At 41.3% G+C, this 17,498-nt stretch overlaps 1 protein-coding gene across 6 annotated transcripts in view; it reads left to right on the top strand.

Annotated features, from left to right (window-relative positions):
* Zcwpw1 (zinc finger CW-type and PWWP domain containing 1) overlaps positions 1–17,498 on the top strand; it is a 33,515-nt gene that overhangs the window by 7,518 nt on the left and 8,499 nt on the right. For 4 of the 6 annotated variants that reach the window (XM_087903472.1, XM_087903470.1, XM_087903469.1 and 1 more), the window contains exons 3-8: positions 923–1,164; positions 1,703–1,781; positions 3,324–3,414; positions 3,792–3,943; positions 4,471–4,590; positions 16,950–17,066. In XM_087903472.1, the coding sequence (XP_087759598.1) occupies positions 923–1,164; positions 1,703–1,781; positions 3,324–3,414; positions 3,792–3,943; positions 4,471–4,590; positions 16,950–17,066 (801 nt within the window). The remainder of the gene's footprint in view (positions 1–922; positions 1,165–1,702; positions 1,782–3,323; positions 3,415–3,791; positions 3,944–4,470; positions 4,591–16,949; positions 17,067–17,498) is intronic. The other 2 variants (XM_087903473.1, XM_087903471.1) reach the window with 1 other exon arrangement.

The raw sequence follows: 17,498 nt of genomic DNA, 5'->3' as shown, positions 1-17,498 counted from the left end.
AATTCTGGTCCCATGTTTTCTGTTCACTTTGTTCACATTACCATTTTTCCAGTTGCGTTGAGCAAAATATATATGACTTAGAAACAGTTCTTAGAAATGCTTAGTGGTTAAGAGCACTTGCTGCTCCAGAGGACTCAGGGGTGGTTCCCAGCACCCACATTAGGCAGTTACAGCTCCAGGGGATTGGATGCCTTTTGGCCGTCATGGGCACCTGCATGTACAAAGTTCACACACATTTACACAAATAAAAAAACCTTTAACACAGCCATGCTCAGGAATGTATGAATTCACGGGGAGAAAAAATGCATCTAAGTATTCATAATATGAAGTTAAATATGCTGAATGCCAGTATAGAAGTACAAAGTGTTATAGACGCTCAGAAGAAATAGGTTATCACTTATACCTGGTGGGATTAGTATAATTTTCATAGAGGAGATGGAATCAGACTAGGCCTTAGGAATTTTATTGTATTTTGTTCAGAGATATTCCTGTATGTATTTTTATCAGTTAAAATTAAAAAATAGATTTTTTTTAAAAAAAGATTAAACCTTGAATCATTTCTAAATGCTCAATAGTTTTTTTTAAAGCTTATTTTCATGGAGTTAAAATGGGACTATTTGAAAAAAAATCTACACTTGAATAATTCACCTTCCTACATGGTTGTGTTAATCATTTTGAATTGATGGTACAAAACCTGGTGTATGTTAGAACCAACTAATCTTGTCAAATGTCTGGGTCTCCACTCTAAACTGTTTTAAAATAGTCTTGGGGCTAGCGAGTGAATATGCAGGGAGGGACTGAGAAATCTGGATTTGTTAAAAGCTTCTTCATTCTAATTCTGACCTGACCACTTTATAGGCAATGTTTGGCAATCTCGGTTAGACACTTATTTCCTAAACTTCATTTAATCTTATTTCCTCAGAATATGAAAAGGGAACAAAGAAAACCTTTGCTCCACCTACACAGAAGTCACATAGTGTGAATCAGCCTAATTCATGGAAGGATGACACCCTGGGGACCAGTTCTCAAGAGGCAGAGGCCAAGCCAAGTAGGCCAAAAGCCTGCTCAAAGAAGGAACAGAAGACAGCCACAGAGCATAGTAAAGGCGGGGGCCAGGAGACCAAGCGAAAGGCTCAAGACAAGCCAGCTGAGAAGAAAGGAAAGGTGCGCATCATACTCTGATAGGACAGTCCCTCCTGCTTTGTACTGGATAAGCTAGATAAACAGAACCTTTCTATGTTGGGGGTAGGAGGCCACTTGTTTGTTCCCAGCTGCCCAGACTACACAATAATCACTCAGAAACTATATTATTTGCAATACTATTCGGCCAATAGCTTAAGCATATTTCTAGCTAGCTCTTATACTTAAATTAACCCATTTCTATTAATCTGTGCACCATGTAACTGTGGCTTTCGGGCAAGATTCCAGCATGTCTGAGGCTACATGGCTTCTCACTACTATGCCTTCTTTCTCCTAGCATTCAGTTTACTTTTCCCGCCTAGCTTTATTCTGCCCTATCACAGGCCAAAGCAGTTTTTTTATTCATTAACCGATAAAAGCAACACATATACAAAAGGATTTCCCACATCAGGGATTTTTGTGTGTGTGTGTGTGTGTGTTTGGGGGGTGTTACTGAGGAATGAACCCAAGACCCCATGCATGCTAGGCAAGCAGTTTTCCTTCCTTACCCTTGTCTCTGCAGGAAAAACCAACTCTTACCAATGCAGAATTTGAGGAGATTTTCCAGATTGTACTACAGAAGTCCCTGAAGGAGTGCTTGGGTATGGTGTGGTGTGAAGAGAAAAGGGGAGAGTGACTGTCATCCAAGGGGTACTATAAGTTTGACAGCTTCTTTCTCTCCCATCTGAGAAAATATTTTATTTTATTTTTTGAGACAGGGTTTCTCTGTGTAGCTTTGGAGCCTGTCCTAGAATTCCCTCTGTAGACCAGGCTGGCCTTGAAATCATAGAGATCCACCTGCCTCTGCTTCCTAGTGCTGGGATTAAAGGCATGCATCATCACCACCTGGCCTGAGAAAATCTTAAATAATACTTGAAATATTTAATCTCCTATCAATAGGCCTGTGCTAAATCATGTAAGAGAAAGGGGGAAGAAAAGTCTTTTGAAAAAGTAGGTGATACTGACTTCAGAATCAACATAGCCTCTCCTGAGTTTTCCAAATGCAATTTTAATTTACTCAAATATGTTTTCAGCCTACTTAGAAAAGATAGTTTGCCCAGATTTGGAGAATGTATTTTTTGTATATGTAAGTTACATTCTATTTATTTATTCTTTTAGTGTGAGTGAGCATACATGCCATGGTTTATGTGTACAGATGAGAGGCCAGCTTGTAGGCATAGCTTCTCTCTTACTACCATGTGAGTCCTGGAGATTGAACTGGGGTTTTCAGGCATGTTGGCAAATGCCCCTACCTGCTGAGCCATCTTGCTTGCCCAAGTTTTGTATATTGTTAATATTGGCTTGATTCTTTTTTAGGGGTTTGCTTTTTATTACTATTTGTTAAATGTCTCTGTGTTTAAGTGTATATACACAGCTTCATGTGTGTCTGTGCTAATGTATGTAAGTGAACACGTGTACAGGTACAGATGCATGTGTCTGCTCATGTGGTCTGAGGCTGGAAGTCAATCTTAGTTGTCATTCCTCAGGCTCTGTCTGCCTTGTTTTTTGAGACTATCACTCACTAGCCTGGGGCCCAGCCAGTTCCTCTAATCTAGCAGCTGGGCGTTTCAGGAATCTGCTTTCCCAGGCACCTCAGTGCTGGTATTACAAGTGCATGCCCCCACACTGGTTTGTTTTGATTCTACATAGGTTATGAGGACTGAACTCAGGTCTTCATACTTGTGAGGCAAACACTTCATCAACTGAATGATCTCCCAAGCCCTTGGTTTGATATTTTTAGGACAGAAAGGGCTGGTATATAGGCTCGGGGGCCTTTTCTATAAGGTAATGTGATTAAGGAGAATGGTCTCATGTAAGCTTTTTTTGTAGGTGTAGAAGTTTGAGGAGAAATAAGATAAAATATGGTACATGTACACAATAAAATCACTTGGCTGTACTGGAATGAGGCTGGCCAATATGGAAAGGCTTGCAGAAAGATACAGATCTTAGTTTTTCTTGAGTTTAGTGATTTCAAGTTCTATCATATGACAAAATACCAAAGGTAGACTCTTCGAAGCACAAAGGTAAGCTATTTGAATGGAATGCTGTGGTTGTGAAATGCTAGAGCACTTGTTTTCCTTTGTCTCTTCTCTGCTTGTAATACTTTGTTTTGGAAGGGCTGGGGTCTGGACTTAATTTTGCAGAGACTTCCTGTGTCCAACCTATGATACCTACCAGGTCAGACAAAGAACCAGGAGTTGCTCCTTCTGCCACTGAGAATGAAAATGCTGATGGGTAAGTTTATCCCAGAGGGACAAGTTGAACACAGGGTGGACATGAGGCTGGTAAATGGCGACCCATCTTCCTGTCTATTTAGTCGTCTGTTATACTCACATTGATTTCTCTTAGCTCAGGAAAGATGCCTGTTAGAGTTAGGAAATGGGCAAGGAGTTGAATAAAATGGAGACTCTAGGAGGCCTGGGATTTGTATGTGTCCTTTGGAAATTGAACCACGTTCCTAGTGCATGCTAAGTATGTGCTCTACCACTGAGCTGCATCTCTCAATCCAGTCGAGAATTCCTGTTTTACTATTAGCCCCTTGAATCTCTTTCAAAGGATTGGAGTGGCAACTGTCTCTCTGAAAACTTTTTATTTAAACAATATCGTTTCAGGGAGAAGGTAATAGTGCTTGGTACTCCAGAGATGGTACTAGAAGACAAAGTGAACTCTGAGATAAAGACATCTAAGCCAGGCCAGCTGGTTACTGAACCCTCTAAGAAGAAATTTAATAGACTTTCTTTAAGCAAAAGAAAGAAGAAAGCTGGTAAGTATCATTATATGGCCTTTAAAAAGATTTTTTCTGTTTATGTGTATGTATGTATGTCTGTGTGAATGTGTACCATGTATATATGGGTACATAGAAAAGCTAGAAGAGGATGTTGGATCCCCTGCAGCTGGAGTTACAGGTGGTTGTAAGTTGCCCAGAGTGGGCCCTTAGAACCAAACTGGGGTCCTCTCTCTAGCTCCCAGATATCTTTTACATTTTAAAAGATGTTATTTATTATTAATGGAGAGCCTGCTCATACTGTGGCGTATATGTGGAGGTCAGAGGACAAATTTTGGGTGTCAGTTCTCTACACTGCAGCTTCTGGGGCAGTCATCTTGCTAGCCCAAGTCAGTTGTAATTGAAACCTGGTACAAGTACTTATTCAAGAAATTAGAGAAGGGGTTAGTGGGCAGGCTATGATTTTTCTGCCTCGGGCTTGGAGCTTTCTGGTGATTCTTTCACTGTTTTTTATTGCCAACAGAGATCTGCTTATCCTCCTACCTTCCAATGTTTTCTTTTCCCAGAAGATGAGAAAATGGAGACAATCCAAGATGGACGTGAGTTCAGTCTGAAAGACAAGCAGAAGACAATGACTCAGGACCATTCTCAGATCATGGGCCAGAAAGAAGAGGAAGGTGGTTTTGGTGAGTGCTGCTGAGTGTGGAAAGTTCAAGATGGAGGAGATAAGCAGCTACTAGGGTCTAAAAGGGAACCTTGAGGACTGTAATTATCTTTCACAGTCTGAGAAGATAAGGAAAGAGGAAGAAATAGGAAGATCTCATCTCTTCGGTTGTTTATCCACACAGTCCACACTCTTCCTGGTGTCGAGGAAGAAAACCAGGGTGTGACCATAGGAGCAAATAGAACAGTTAGAAGGTTGTGTAACAATGCTAGGTGGTGATATAATTTCATGAAAGAGAGAGTACCCCATCTTGTCAAATGCAACCACAGAGAAGCCAGAGGATGAGGATTTGAATGCATTCAAGTACATCCCAATTAGTAAGCTATCAGGGTCTCAGTTATGGCTGCTGTATGGGTTAGTCAAGGTGACTGGCAGGCTGTCGTTGTTTGAGAATTGGCATGAAGGTGGCTAAGTTGTTCAAGTGTTTGCTTTGCAAGCCTGAGGATCTGTGACAGATTCCCTAGCCTCCATATAATGGCACACTTCTGTAGTCCTAGTCCCAGAGAGGTGAGATAGGAGAATCCCTGGGGCTCGCTGGCCAGACAGTCAGAACTAATCAGTGCATACCAGGTACAGTGAGAGAAAAAAATCTCAAATTTTTTTTGATTTGTTTTTTTGAGTCAGGGTTTTTCTGTGTAGCTCTGGCTGTCTTGAAACTCACTCTGTAGACTGGGCTGTCTTCGAACTCAAAGAAATCCTCCTGCCTCCTGAATGAATGTTGGGATTAAAGGTGTGCACCCCCACTGCCCAGCTTTAAAACTTTTTTTAAAGGTGGAGAAGCAATTAAAAAAAAGACAACCAAGGGGCTGGAGAGATGGCTCAGAGGTTAAGAGCACTAGTTGCTCTTCCAGAGGACCTGGGTTCAATTCCCAGCAACCACATGGTAGGTAGCTCACAACCACCTATAATAAGATGTGGTAACGTCTTCTGGCCTGTAGGCATACATGCAGGCAGTTGTATACATAATAAATAAATAAATAAATAAACCTTAACAAAGATATCCAATGTTGACCTGTAGCCTCCACATGCTTGTACATGTATACATATGTACATATGTACATATGTACATGTATACATATGTACACACATACACCACCACCACCACCATTAGTTTAGACTTGAAGGTAAGAGGTGGGAAAAAGGTCGATAAAAGGGAGTGAAGTAAGAGCTATGGTATGGTTTTTCTTTTTATATCTTCCTTTTTTTTTTGAGATTGTTCTACGTAGTCCAGGTTAGCCTTGAACTTACCATGTAGTTGAGGATGCCCTTGAATCCCGGATCCTGCCATGCCAGGTTTATAAGAGAGAGGTCTAGGGAGGCAGCTCAGTGGTAGAATAATCTCTTAGTTTGTACAAAGCCTGGGTCTGTTTTTACCACCACAACAATAATAACATAGGCAAATAAGAGCAATGCCCCCAGTGGAAGGCAGACACTCAAACATATTTGTATGCCTAAGAAAATTTATCTATAGGTAGAGGGATGAAGAGATAGGCCTGGGAAGAGCCAGAGATTTATTCATCTGGAAGGCTGAAGTCATTAGTCTTTGATGGAACAAAGGTAAGGATGGAATAGATAGGAACTCATTTTCTCTCTCTCTCTTTTTTTTTTTTTTGGTTTGAGATTGAACCCAAGGCTGTGTATATGCTAATCATGCAGTCTGTCACTGAATTACTTTACCAACTTACTCTTTTCTTTTTTTTTTTTAAATATTTATTTATTTATTTATTATGTATACAATCTTCTGTGTGTGCCTGAAGAGGGCACCAGACCTCATTACAGATGGTTGTGAGCCACCATGTGGTTGCCGGGAATTGAACTCAGGACCCCTGGAAGAGCAGGCAATGCTCTTAACCGCTGAGCCATCTCTCCAGCCCCCCAACTTACTCTTTTCATAGCAGTCATTAGTGACTTATATGATGTGCCCGATATAGGTGCAAGAAATGATGAACAAGGGCCAAGGAGGTGGATCCGTTGTTAAAATGTTTTCCAAACAAGTATGAAGGTTTAAGTTCAAATCCTTGGAGTTCACATAGAACTGGATGCAATAGCACACACATGTAAATGAAGTGTACCTACAGGGAGAAAGGAGGTGGAGACAGGTGAATCTCTGCAAGCTTACTAGCCACTTAGCCTGGCATACACAGAAAGGAAAAAAAAATGAGAGACTGTCTCAAAGAAGATGAAGTTGTCTTCTGACCTCTACAGCATGCCATGGCATGCACATGGCCTGCATTTACATATGTGCCATAGCATGCTTGTACCCACATTTCTACACAAAGATAAAACAAAATATCGAAGAAAAAGAAATGATGAACTGGGCTGGGTATGGTGGCACATACCTTTAATCTCAGCATTCAGAAAGCAGAGGCAGGTGGATCTCTGTGAATCTGAGGTCAACCTGGTCTACAAAGTGAGTTCCGGTACAGGCAGGGCTACACAGAGAAACCTTATCTCAAAACAAAAATAAAAACAAAGACAAAAAACAAATCAAACAGCCCCCAAAAAAGAAAAAAAAAGATTAACCAATCTGATACTCCTTCTGTCATAGAAACTACAATTTAGTGTGTCAGATAGATAATAGATGTTTCAAATAATGAAGATGACCTTGAGAAATTGGGTTATAAGAAATAGATCACATAATGTATCAGTAAGTTTAAAAATAATAATTTGGAAGAAAACAGGCTCACATACATTAAAATAAAAGTGAGCTGAGTGTGGTGGTCCATGTCTTTAATCTCAGCACTCAGGCAGAGACAGGCAGATCTCTTTGAGTTGGAGGCCAGCCTGGTCTATATAGTGAACTCCAGATCAGCCAAAGATACATATTGAGATTATGTCCTCCAAAATAAACAACTTAGAATGGTAAGTATAAGGACCAGTGGAATAAAAATTCAGCTAGTGTCTGATAATGTGTGTGTGTGTGTGTGTATGTATGTATGTATATATAAAATTTTTGTTTTCACTGGGCAGTGGTGGCACATGCCTTTAGTAGATCCCAGCACTTCGGAGGCAGAGGCAGGCGGATCTCTATGAGTTCGAGGCCAGCCTGGTCTACAAGAGCTAGTTACAAGACAGGCCCCAGAGAAACCTTGTCTCGAAAAACCAAAAATATAAAATAAAATAAATTTTTTTTTCTTTTGAAACCAGATTTCACTGTGTAACATTCCTAACTATCCTGGAACTAGTTCTGTAGACCAGGCTGGCCTTGAAATCACAGAGATCCCCTGCCTTTGCCTCCTGAAAGCTGGGATTAAAGGCGTGCACCACCACTGCCCAGCCATAGTTTAAATTTTAATATGTGTGTACATATGTGTATTCATGTTGTATTTATTCATGTGTGTACAGGAACATGCTCATTCATATGTGCGTGTAGGCCAGAGGCAACCTCAGCTGTTGTTCCTCAGGAGTTACCTGTCAGTTTTTGAGACAGGGGCTCTCATTAGCCTGGAGCTCCCAAAGTAGGCTTAGGTTGGCAGGCCAATGAGCCCTAGGAGTCCATTTGCCCGTGTCTCCTCAGTGCTGATTACAAATAGTTGCTCCTGTGCCCAGAATTTAATGAAACTTTAGGTTACAGTTTGTGTGTGTGTGTGTGTGTGTGTGTGTGTGTGTGTCTGTGTATACATGCTCTTGACATGTGTGGAGGTCACAGACAACTTGTAAGAGTTGGTTCTCTCTTTCTATTATGTGGAATGGATCTCAGGGATCAAACTTAGATCATCAGGCTCGGAGGCAGGTTTACTTATGCACTGAGTTGTCTCACCAGCCCTGTGCTCCTTTTCTTTTTACATGGATTCTGGAGATTGAACTTGCAATGAAAAGTATTTTACTGACTGAGTCATTACCCCCGTTCCTGTATTTACATATTTTTTAATCATAAAAACATAAATGGGCTTGCATATACTTAGAGAGACACTCTAGAAAGACTATGCAAGCACCAGCTCAGTAGGTAAAGGAGGAGCTGGAAGTGCGATCTTTTCAGGCAGTCAGCTTGTGTAGGGCTTAAATCACCTAAAGGAAAGATCTGAATAGATTATTTCTCAAAAGGAGAACTAAGAAGTTTGTTCTGTTTCTTACAGTTGCCGAGGAGAGGAGAGCTCTCCTGATCTAGGATGTAGAAAGACTGACTATCGTAAATACAATCTGTAATACTTGTGGTGAAGAACATCATGTCATGAAAGGAAACAGTGGAGCCCTAAGTAAGATCAGGCCAGCCAGGGAAAACATTCCACAGGAAACTGTGTTTCAGCTAAAACCTGAAAACTGTCTAGTAGAGGGTAGGAGAAAGTTTTAGGTAAGATAGGATTTGATATATTCTGATTGGAGTTCTGGGATCAGGGGCAGGAGGTATGGGGAGTAGCTTTGGCAAAATGGAAAGAGATAGGCAATAGCTCAATAAATAAAAATAAAATTGTACCACGCTTTTTCTTTTAAGTCATCAAGCAGCTTCTAAATCATGGAGGCTTATTATTAGTTTTGAATGCTTGGCTTAGCTTAGACTCCTTTCTGACTACCTCTTTTAACTTAAATTAACCTGTTTATTTTTTTACATTTTGCCTCGGGGCTTTTTACCTTTATTTCCTTCTGTTTATCTTACTTTCACTGCTTCTTGTGTCTGTTTGGCTGGTGTTTCCCTCATTCTCTTACTCCTCTCTAGAGCCTAGATTTCTCCTATTTATTCTCTCTGCTCAACAGCCCTGCCTATCCTTTCTCCTGCCTATGTATTGGCCATTCAGCTTTTTATTAGACCAATCAGGTGCCTTAGGCAGGCAAGGTGAAACAAATACATCTTTATAATTAAACATACATCCTTACATTGTTAAACAAATGCAACATAAACAAATGTAACAAATCTTTACCTAGTTAAAACAATATTCCACAATAGAGGTAGGCAGTAACTCAATAAAAGAAAATACCATAGACAAGAGAGATGGTTCAGCACTTGCAGAGGACCTGAGTGTGATTCTCAGCACCCAGGTCAGGTTGCTCAAATCACTCATAATTCTAGCTGTAGGGGATCTGATGCCCTCTTCTGCCCTTCATGGGCATCTACTCTCATTTGCAAACACACAAATGCATACATGTACACAGATATATAAGTATAAAAATAAAATCTTTGAAAGGAAAATAGTATGTAGTAAGAATTTTATCCCAAGGGCAGTGAGAAGCCATTTGTGGGTTGTATCCAGGTGAATGACATCTTCAAATTAATGTTTGAAAATGATCAAGTATGAAGGAGGACAAACCCATTAATAAACCAATGCCAATATCAGAATATATAGTGGCAGCTTGGATTAGGACGATGAAAGCAGAGATAGAAGTGTATGGTTTTATAATATTTTAGAGATAAAAATCATAAGAATTAGGTAATGATTAATAATTGGCAGAGTATGAGAGAGGAAAATATCAAAAAGATTGTCTCTGGCACAATCAGTTATGACAGAAGAAATGGGAATTGAGCAGAAGATACTGTGGGAGAATATTAAACATTCTGGTTTGGGTGCAAAAATTTGAGACCCATATGAGACATCTAAATAGAGTTAGGCCTGGGAGAGAAGCTCAGTGGGGGAGCTTGTGCTCAGCATGTAAACGGTGCTGGGCTCTGTCCTCAGCACCACAAAAATTAATCAGTACAGTGTAGTTTTATCATATGATAATACTACACAGGTGTATATAAGACATAATACCATACAAGTGTCAAACAGCAAAGTGGCACTTAATTCATAACAGAAGCCAAAAGTATACGATTGTGTATTGTCAGATATGAAAAATGGATTTCAGAACTATGGGGTGGGTGAACTCGGGTAGGGGAAAGTGTGGTGCGAGGAGAGAAAACTTTTGGCTGAGCTTTGGAACCCTGACTTTTTGAGACTGGATGGAGAACAAAAAGAAGTGAGTGAAGGAAGCTGAGAAGGAGACTGCCAGGAAGATGAGAGGACACAGGAGATGAGGGATCCCGGGGGGGGGGGCAGGAGGTAGCCTTTCAGGATTGAGCATTCAACCTGAGCACTCTGACTGGGTGCTGGTTACACAGTCTCCACCGCCATGCAGCCACACACTGCACGTGGTGAGCAGCAAACAGGTTCCCCCTCTCATTTTATTAGTTCTTTGAGAATTTTATAATGTATTTTTATCATATTCACTCTTCCTCAACACCTTCCAATCCACCTTCACTTTCCTATACTCTCATGACCTTTTGTGCTCTTGAAACTTGTCAAGTGCAGAAAACTGCCCATGCTCTCTTGGTGTGTGGCTTTCCACTGGAGCGTAGACAGTTTTCTTTAAGATTGAGACTCTCTTTTCTAGTCTTGCCAGGTCACCTCTGTAAATACCTGACCATTAGGGGCAATTGTATTGGTGATTTTTGTTTGTTTGTTTGGTTTTGCTTTGTTTTGTTTTAGGCAAACACTGACTGACTGGGCTTCACTGCAGCCCCAGCAACTGTCATTTCTAATGAACATATCATGCCCAACTAGCATTTTTTGTCTAGTTTTAAATTTTATTTTATGTGTGTGGGTACTTTGCCTGCATGTGTGTCTGTGCACTGTGTGCATGCCTGGTGTCCTCTTGAACTGTAGTTATAGATAATTGTGAGCCATCATGTCAGTGCTGGGAATTGAACCCAGACCCTCTGGAAAAACAAGTGTTCGTAACCACTGAGCCATTTCTCCAGCCTCCATTTGTTTTTGGATAAAATACTTAAGAAATGATTCATACATAGTATAACGATATTTTGAAAGGATCCAAATGTAAGTCTAAGCGATAATTTTGTGGAATATGATTAGACATGGGTGAGGTATATCCCTGTGTTTGAAGATGTTTTAAGGTAAAAATTGTCAGTAGGTAAAAATTTAACACAGCAAACTTACAGGTGAAACATTGATGATATTAAATCTTTTTTTGTTTATATGTATGTGTATGTGTGCATGTATGTGCCCATGTGGGTGTGCGTGCGTGTGATTGTGTGTGTGTGTGTGTGTGTGTGTGTGTGTGTGTGTGTGTGTAGGCTACAGATGAACCTTAGGTGTCTTCCTCAGTTACACTCTACCTTATAGTCTGAGATAAGGTCTCTCACTGAACCTGGACGTCACTGAATCAGTGAGGCTGATTGGCCAATGAACTCCAGGATTCCTGCTGTTATCTTTCTAGCACTGGGGTTAAAGGTGTTCACTACTGTACCTAGATTTCTCATGATGCTGGAGATCAAACTCAGGTCCTCCTGGTCTTGGGGTGGATGGGACAGTCTGGTGGGCTGGAGACTGAGATGAAGCAAGAGCTGCAGGACTCTTTCAGCAAGCGAGGTGGAGAGGACAGGGCATTTCTGTCAGAGGATATCTGGACATATGACTCAGAGGCTGTGTGTTCTGTCTGACATGACTGGCTGGGTCATGCAGAAGTGGGAGTAGGCTACTGAGGAGGTGTATGGAACAGGACCAAGAAACCAGTGGGTGCTTGTGAGGCAGTCCTATGACGCTGTTGTCATCTGAACTGAAGGCTTGAAGTGGGGAGGTAAAGACTGAGCAGGATGCCACTGTCTTTGCGAGGAGACAATAGGGCGAGAGAGTGCCTAGTGGAGGGCACCTCAGAGACAGAGGGTTTCTGTGGGAGAGAGGCATAGTGGCAGTGGGAGTAAAGATGATAGCTCTACCTCCTACCTGGAGAGATGTGGGGAGTATGAGAAGGAACAGACTCCACTTAGCCATCTGACATTGCGGTTGAGTGGGGCAGTGTCATTAGTGTCCAGGTATCAGAATGAAGATAGAGCCACTGAGGTGGCTCAGTCAGTAAAGTGCTTGACGGTCAAGCATGAGGATCTGAGTTTGAGCCTTTATTAAAACCCACATGAAAAAGCAAGGTGCAGTGACGTGTGCCTGTAAACCCAATGCGTAGGGAGCAGAGGCAGGAAGATCACTGTCAGAATCAGGGAACTCCAGGTTCAGAGAGATCCTGCCTTATAAATAAGGTGAAGGGGGCCAGAGAGATGTCTTAGTGGTTAAGAGGGTTTACTGCTCTGGTAGAGGACTTGAGTTCAGTTCAGAGCACCCAGCTCAGGTGTCTCACGACTGACTTTAACTTCATCTCCAGAGGATTCAATGACCATGTCTTTCTCCATGAGCACTGCACTCCACACACACACACACACACACACACACACACACACACACACACTCCTACATACACGCAATTAAAAGTAAAAATAAAATGTTATGAGGCGTGGTGGCATATGTTTTTAACCTGGGCACTTGGGAGGCAGAGGCAGAGGCACTGTGAACTTGAGGCCAGCCAGCTACACAGTGAAACCTTGCCTCAATCCCCCGCACCCAAATAATAAGCAAGTAAAACTTCATTGTTTCATGTGCATCTGTGTACATGCATGCACACACATATGCTCATAAACCCCAAATCACATACCCCCCAAAATAATAAGATGGGGTGCAATAGGGGAAGATGCTGATCATCAACTTCTGACCTCTCTACACATGCTTGCGTACACACACACACACACACACACACACACACACACTGACTTGATGATGTGTGAATAGTTGTTTCTCAAGTTTGTGAAGTTTCATAGAACATATTGGAAACCTTGGGTAGATATAAGTGGAGATTTGGAAAGTAATGAATAAAAGGAAGCCATGGCCTTTGTGAGGGGCAGAGTAAATGGTTAAGAGAAGAGTTCTGGACCCAGACTTGTGTCTTGTGGAGGAGAATGAACTCAGGGCATTAGTCCTAAAGGATACAACTTGGTCATTTTTTAAAGATTTATTTTATTTTTAATTATGTTTATATATGTGTGTCTGTTTGTGGATTTGTGCACATGAGTACAGTTTCTTTTGAGGCCAAATGAGGAAGTAGAATCCTGTGCTGTCTGTTTTTATGTCAACTTGGCACAGGTAAGATTACCAGAGAGGAGGGAATAGCTGTAGATGGGTGCAGGCAAGCCTGCCTGTAGGGCATTTTCTTAATTAGTGATTGATGAGGGAGAGGCCCAAATCATTGTCAGTGGTGCCACCCCTGGACTTGTGGTCTAGGGTTTTATAAGAAAGCAGGCTGAGCAAGCCATGATAAACAAGACAGTAAGCAGCACCCCTTCGTGGTTTCTGCATTAGCTCCGGTCTCCAGGTTCCAACCTGTTTGAGTTCTTCTAATGACTTCCTTTAATGATAAGCTGTGATATGGAAGCCTAGGCGAGATAAGCCATTTCTTTCACATGTTGTTTTGGTCATGGTGTTTCAACACAGCAATAGTAACCCTGACTAAGACAATCCCTTAGGGCTGGAGTTACACGCAATTGTGAGATGCCCTAGGTGGATGCTGGGAACTGAACTGGGGTCCTCTGTAAGGGTAGTATGTGCTCTGATCTTAATCATTGAGATATATATATATATATATATATATATATATATATATATATATATATTTGGTTTTTCAAGACAGGGTTTCTCTGTAGCTTTGGAGCCTGTCCTGGAACTAGCTTTTGTAGACCAGGCTGACCTCAAACTCACAGAGATCCACCTGCCTCTGCCTCCTGAGAGCTGGGATTAAAGGCATGCGCCACCATTGCCCGCCAAGATATCTTTTTTTTAAATTTATATTTTTTAAGGATTTTTATGATTTAACTTTATTTTGTGTGCATTGGTGAAGCCGCAGGGCGATTGGTAATGAAGTCCCCAGACTATCTTAATACAAAATATACAGCTTTAATAAACAGAAGTAAGACTTACACCAGCTTACACCAGAATCCAAATGATCCGTCCTGATGCAGGAGCCAGGAGAGAGAGAGAGAGAGAGAGAGAGAGAGAGAGAGAGAGAGAGAGAGAGAGAGAGAGCGAGCACACATGCGTGCTAGCAGAAGCACACTCGCCAGGTTTATAGGTAAACTTTAGCCTAAGGGCGACACGCCCCACGAACAGAATGTGATTGGCTGAACTCCCCTATTATCTCCCCCTTTTTTCTAAAATAAGACAGAACCAAATCAAATACAACTATATACAATAGAAGCAAATAAAAAATATAAAGTTACAAATAATAAACAATATTAAGCAAGAAACATATAACAAAAGTTTTACTAAACATTCTATTTTAGGGAGTCTAAATAATGTAGATGGTAACTACAACTATCTAATCTTCAACTCCATCAAAGATCTGAGAAGGGAAATAATTTTACTCAAGCAGCCCGGAAGTACAAGTGGGAAACTTCCTAAATGTGTAACAAATGGAAGAAACAACTGAATACCTGGGCAGTCACCCAAAGTCTTGTATGCAATGTTGAGTCAACCAACTTTGGCTAAGGCCCGATGTAACTGACATGCCATTTTTCAAAGGCAAGAAACCTTTTAGGACTCTCTCACCCTGTCTTGGCAAGATAAGACAATCCTGCTTTTATCCATTTACGGATATTTTGTAATTCTGTCAGTGGTCGAGGTATGAGCTTTTTCTTTGCCCAAAGGCCAGTTCTGCCAGGAAGAAGACAAGCTCCAGGTGGAGTGTCTTTGGTGCTCAACGTTCTCTCAGGAGTAGAGCGGTGATGCCAGGAGTGATTGTGTCTCACTACTATAGAACTATGAGTTAGATTAAAGGCCATTTTTCATAGCTCTTCGAAGAGGTTGAAGATTATATTATCTATACTAAGTATGATCTCTATGTACCTAAATAACCTGATTAGCCTAAATATAAACATAATAAACATATATGACTATTGATTTCTATCTCTCTAACTTGAAGACTAAGAGAATGAACACTGTGCAATGAGTGAGGATAATGACCTCCAGATGTAAACAATGTATATCATTACATAAATATCTTAATCAGAGGTAGGAATGTAAATATATGTATATATATCAATACAAATAGAGGTAGAAGCATACTGACATACAATATTCAATATATCAATGTACAAAAATCAACATCAATACAATTTTCTGAAAACAATAACTCACAAATACCAATATATTATTATCCCATCACCAATCAATCCTTTTTTTTTTGATAAACACCTGTTCGGGCGCCAGATGAAGCCGCAGGGCGATCAGTAATAAAAAGTCCCCAGACTATCTTAATACAAAATATACCACTTTAATAAACAGAAATAAGACTTACACCAGAATCCAAACGATCCGATCCGTCCGGATGCAGGAGCCAGGCAAGAGAGAGCTAACAAAAGCACACTCACCAGGTTTATAGGTAAACTTTAGCCTAAAGGCGACACGCCCCACAAACAGAATGTGATTGGCTAAACTCCCCTATCGCATTGGTGTAAAGGTGTAAGATCCCTTGGAACTGATTTATAGACAGTTGTGAACTGCCATGTGGGTGCTGGGAATTGAACCTAAGTCCTCTGGAAGAGCAGTCAGTGCTCTTTACTTGCTGAGCCATCTCTCCAGCCCTCACCATTGATGATATCTGTTCAGCCTCACAAGCTTGTAACTTGATAACAGAAAGATAAATAGTTGAGATTTGGGTAAGAATTACAATTACAGATACTGTGCACAAAAGTGATGCTGATCAGTATTTAGGGAATGTTAGTGCAATGTCAGAGTTAGACCCAGGGTCTCTTACCGGCCTGGGATTTACCAAATAGACTAGGCTAGTTAGCTAGTGAGCCCTAGGGATTCACCTATCTCTGTCTCCCCACTTCCACAGTTACAAGCACCCATCACTGTGCCCAGCATTTTTAGATGGGTAGTGTGAGTGTGCTGATCTAACTCAGTTCTCCTGCTTTCAAGGAAGCAGCTTCCTAGCCTCAAGCTTTCTGTTTCTTTGTGATAACAAGGATGGATTCCTGGGGCTTTGCAAAAGTTAAGAAAGTATTCTACAGAACACCAAGGTACACTTCCAGCCCTAAGGCAACCTTAATTTTTTTTTAAGTTTTAATATTGTGTATGTGAGTGTCAGAGTGTGGGGTTGTGCACATGAGCAAAATGCCTATGGAGGCCCGAAGGGAGTGTCAGGTCTCCTGGAGGGGAAGTTAAGGCATTTGTGAGCTGTCCCATGTGGGTGCTGGGAACTAAACCCTGGGAAAACAGTACTCTCTGAACTGCTGGGCTAAAGCAGCCTTTCTGTTTGGTGTCAGTACAGGAAGAGTACTTGTGCCTGGTAGAGAGAGATTACAGTATAAGGCTTGAATTCTGAGGCCATCTCTGTCACCAAGTTAGGCTGTCTTCCCTGAGCTCTCACTCTGCGTTTGAATTCAGAGACTCAACTAGTTATTATGGCCGAGACACGATTCAGGGACCATAGAGAAAATTATATTGAATTTAGTTGGATTGAAAAAGGAAGAACTTCTTTTTTTGTCTTACTTTAGTTTCTCTCCTGTCACAGGCCAGTGTCTCATCTGGGTCCAGTGTTCCTTTCCAAAGTGTGAGAAATGGAGGCAGCTACGTGGAGATATTGATCCGTCAGTGCTCCCAGATAATTGGTCTTGTGACCAGAATCCAGGTACAAAGGAAGGGAAATGTTTTCCCCCCAGTTTTTATTGCTTCTCCCTTTCTTCCCCAGCATGTCTCCTTTCATTTAGGTACAATTTAGATGTATCTGGCATTGAGGGGTCCTTGTGGGGACTGGAAGGGAGGATCTTCCTGTTCTGTGGGAGGAATAGGTAACCTGGAAATCTTTGTGTATACTGAGTGAATTCCATGTATGTCAGCCTTGCCTGATTATACCAGTGCCTCCTGGAATGTTGGTGTTGGATTGTGGGTAGAGAGGGATATATGGCATGTGAGAAGAAGCAAGTAAGAAAAACCCGATGATTTTAGCATTCATTCTAGAACATTTGAGATGGTTTGGGACAGATTATGACCATCTTGTCCAGTGCACTTATTTTACAGACGAGAAAGCCTCTTAGAGAAACAACCCCACACTGCTCCACAG

The sequence above is a fragment of the Myodes glareolus genome, chromosome 2, assembly GCF_982192425.1.
Source record: "Myodes glareolus chromosome 2, mMyoGla1.1, whole genome shotgun sequence".
Classification (NCBI taxonomy): domain Eukaryota; kingdom Metazoa; phylum Chordata; class Mammalia; order Rodentia; family Cricetidae; genus Myodes; species Myodes glareolus.
This window is presented reverse-complemented; position numbering and strand designations above follow the sequence as displayed.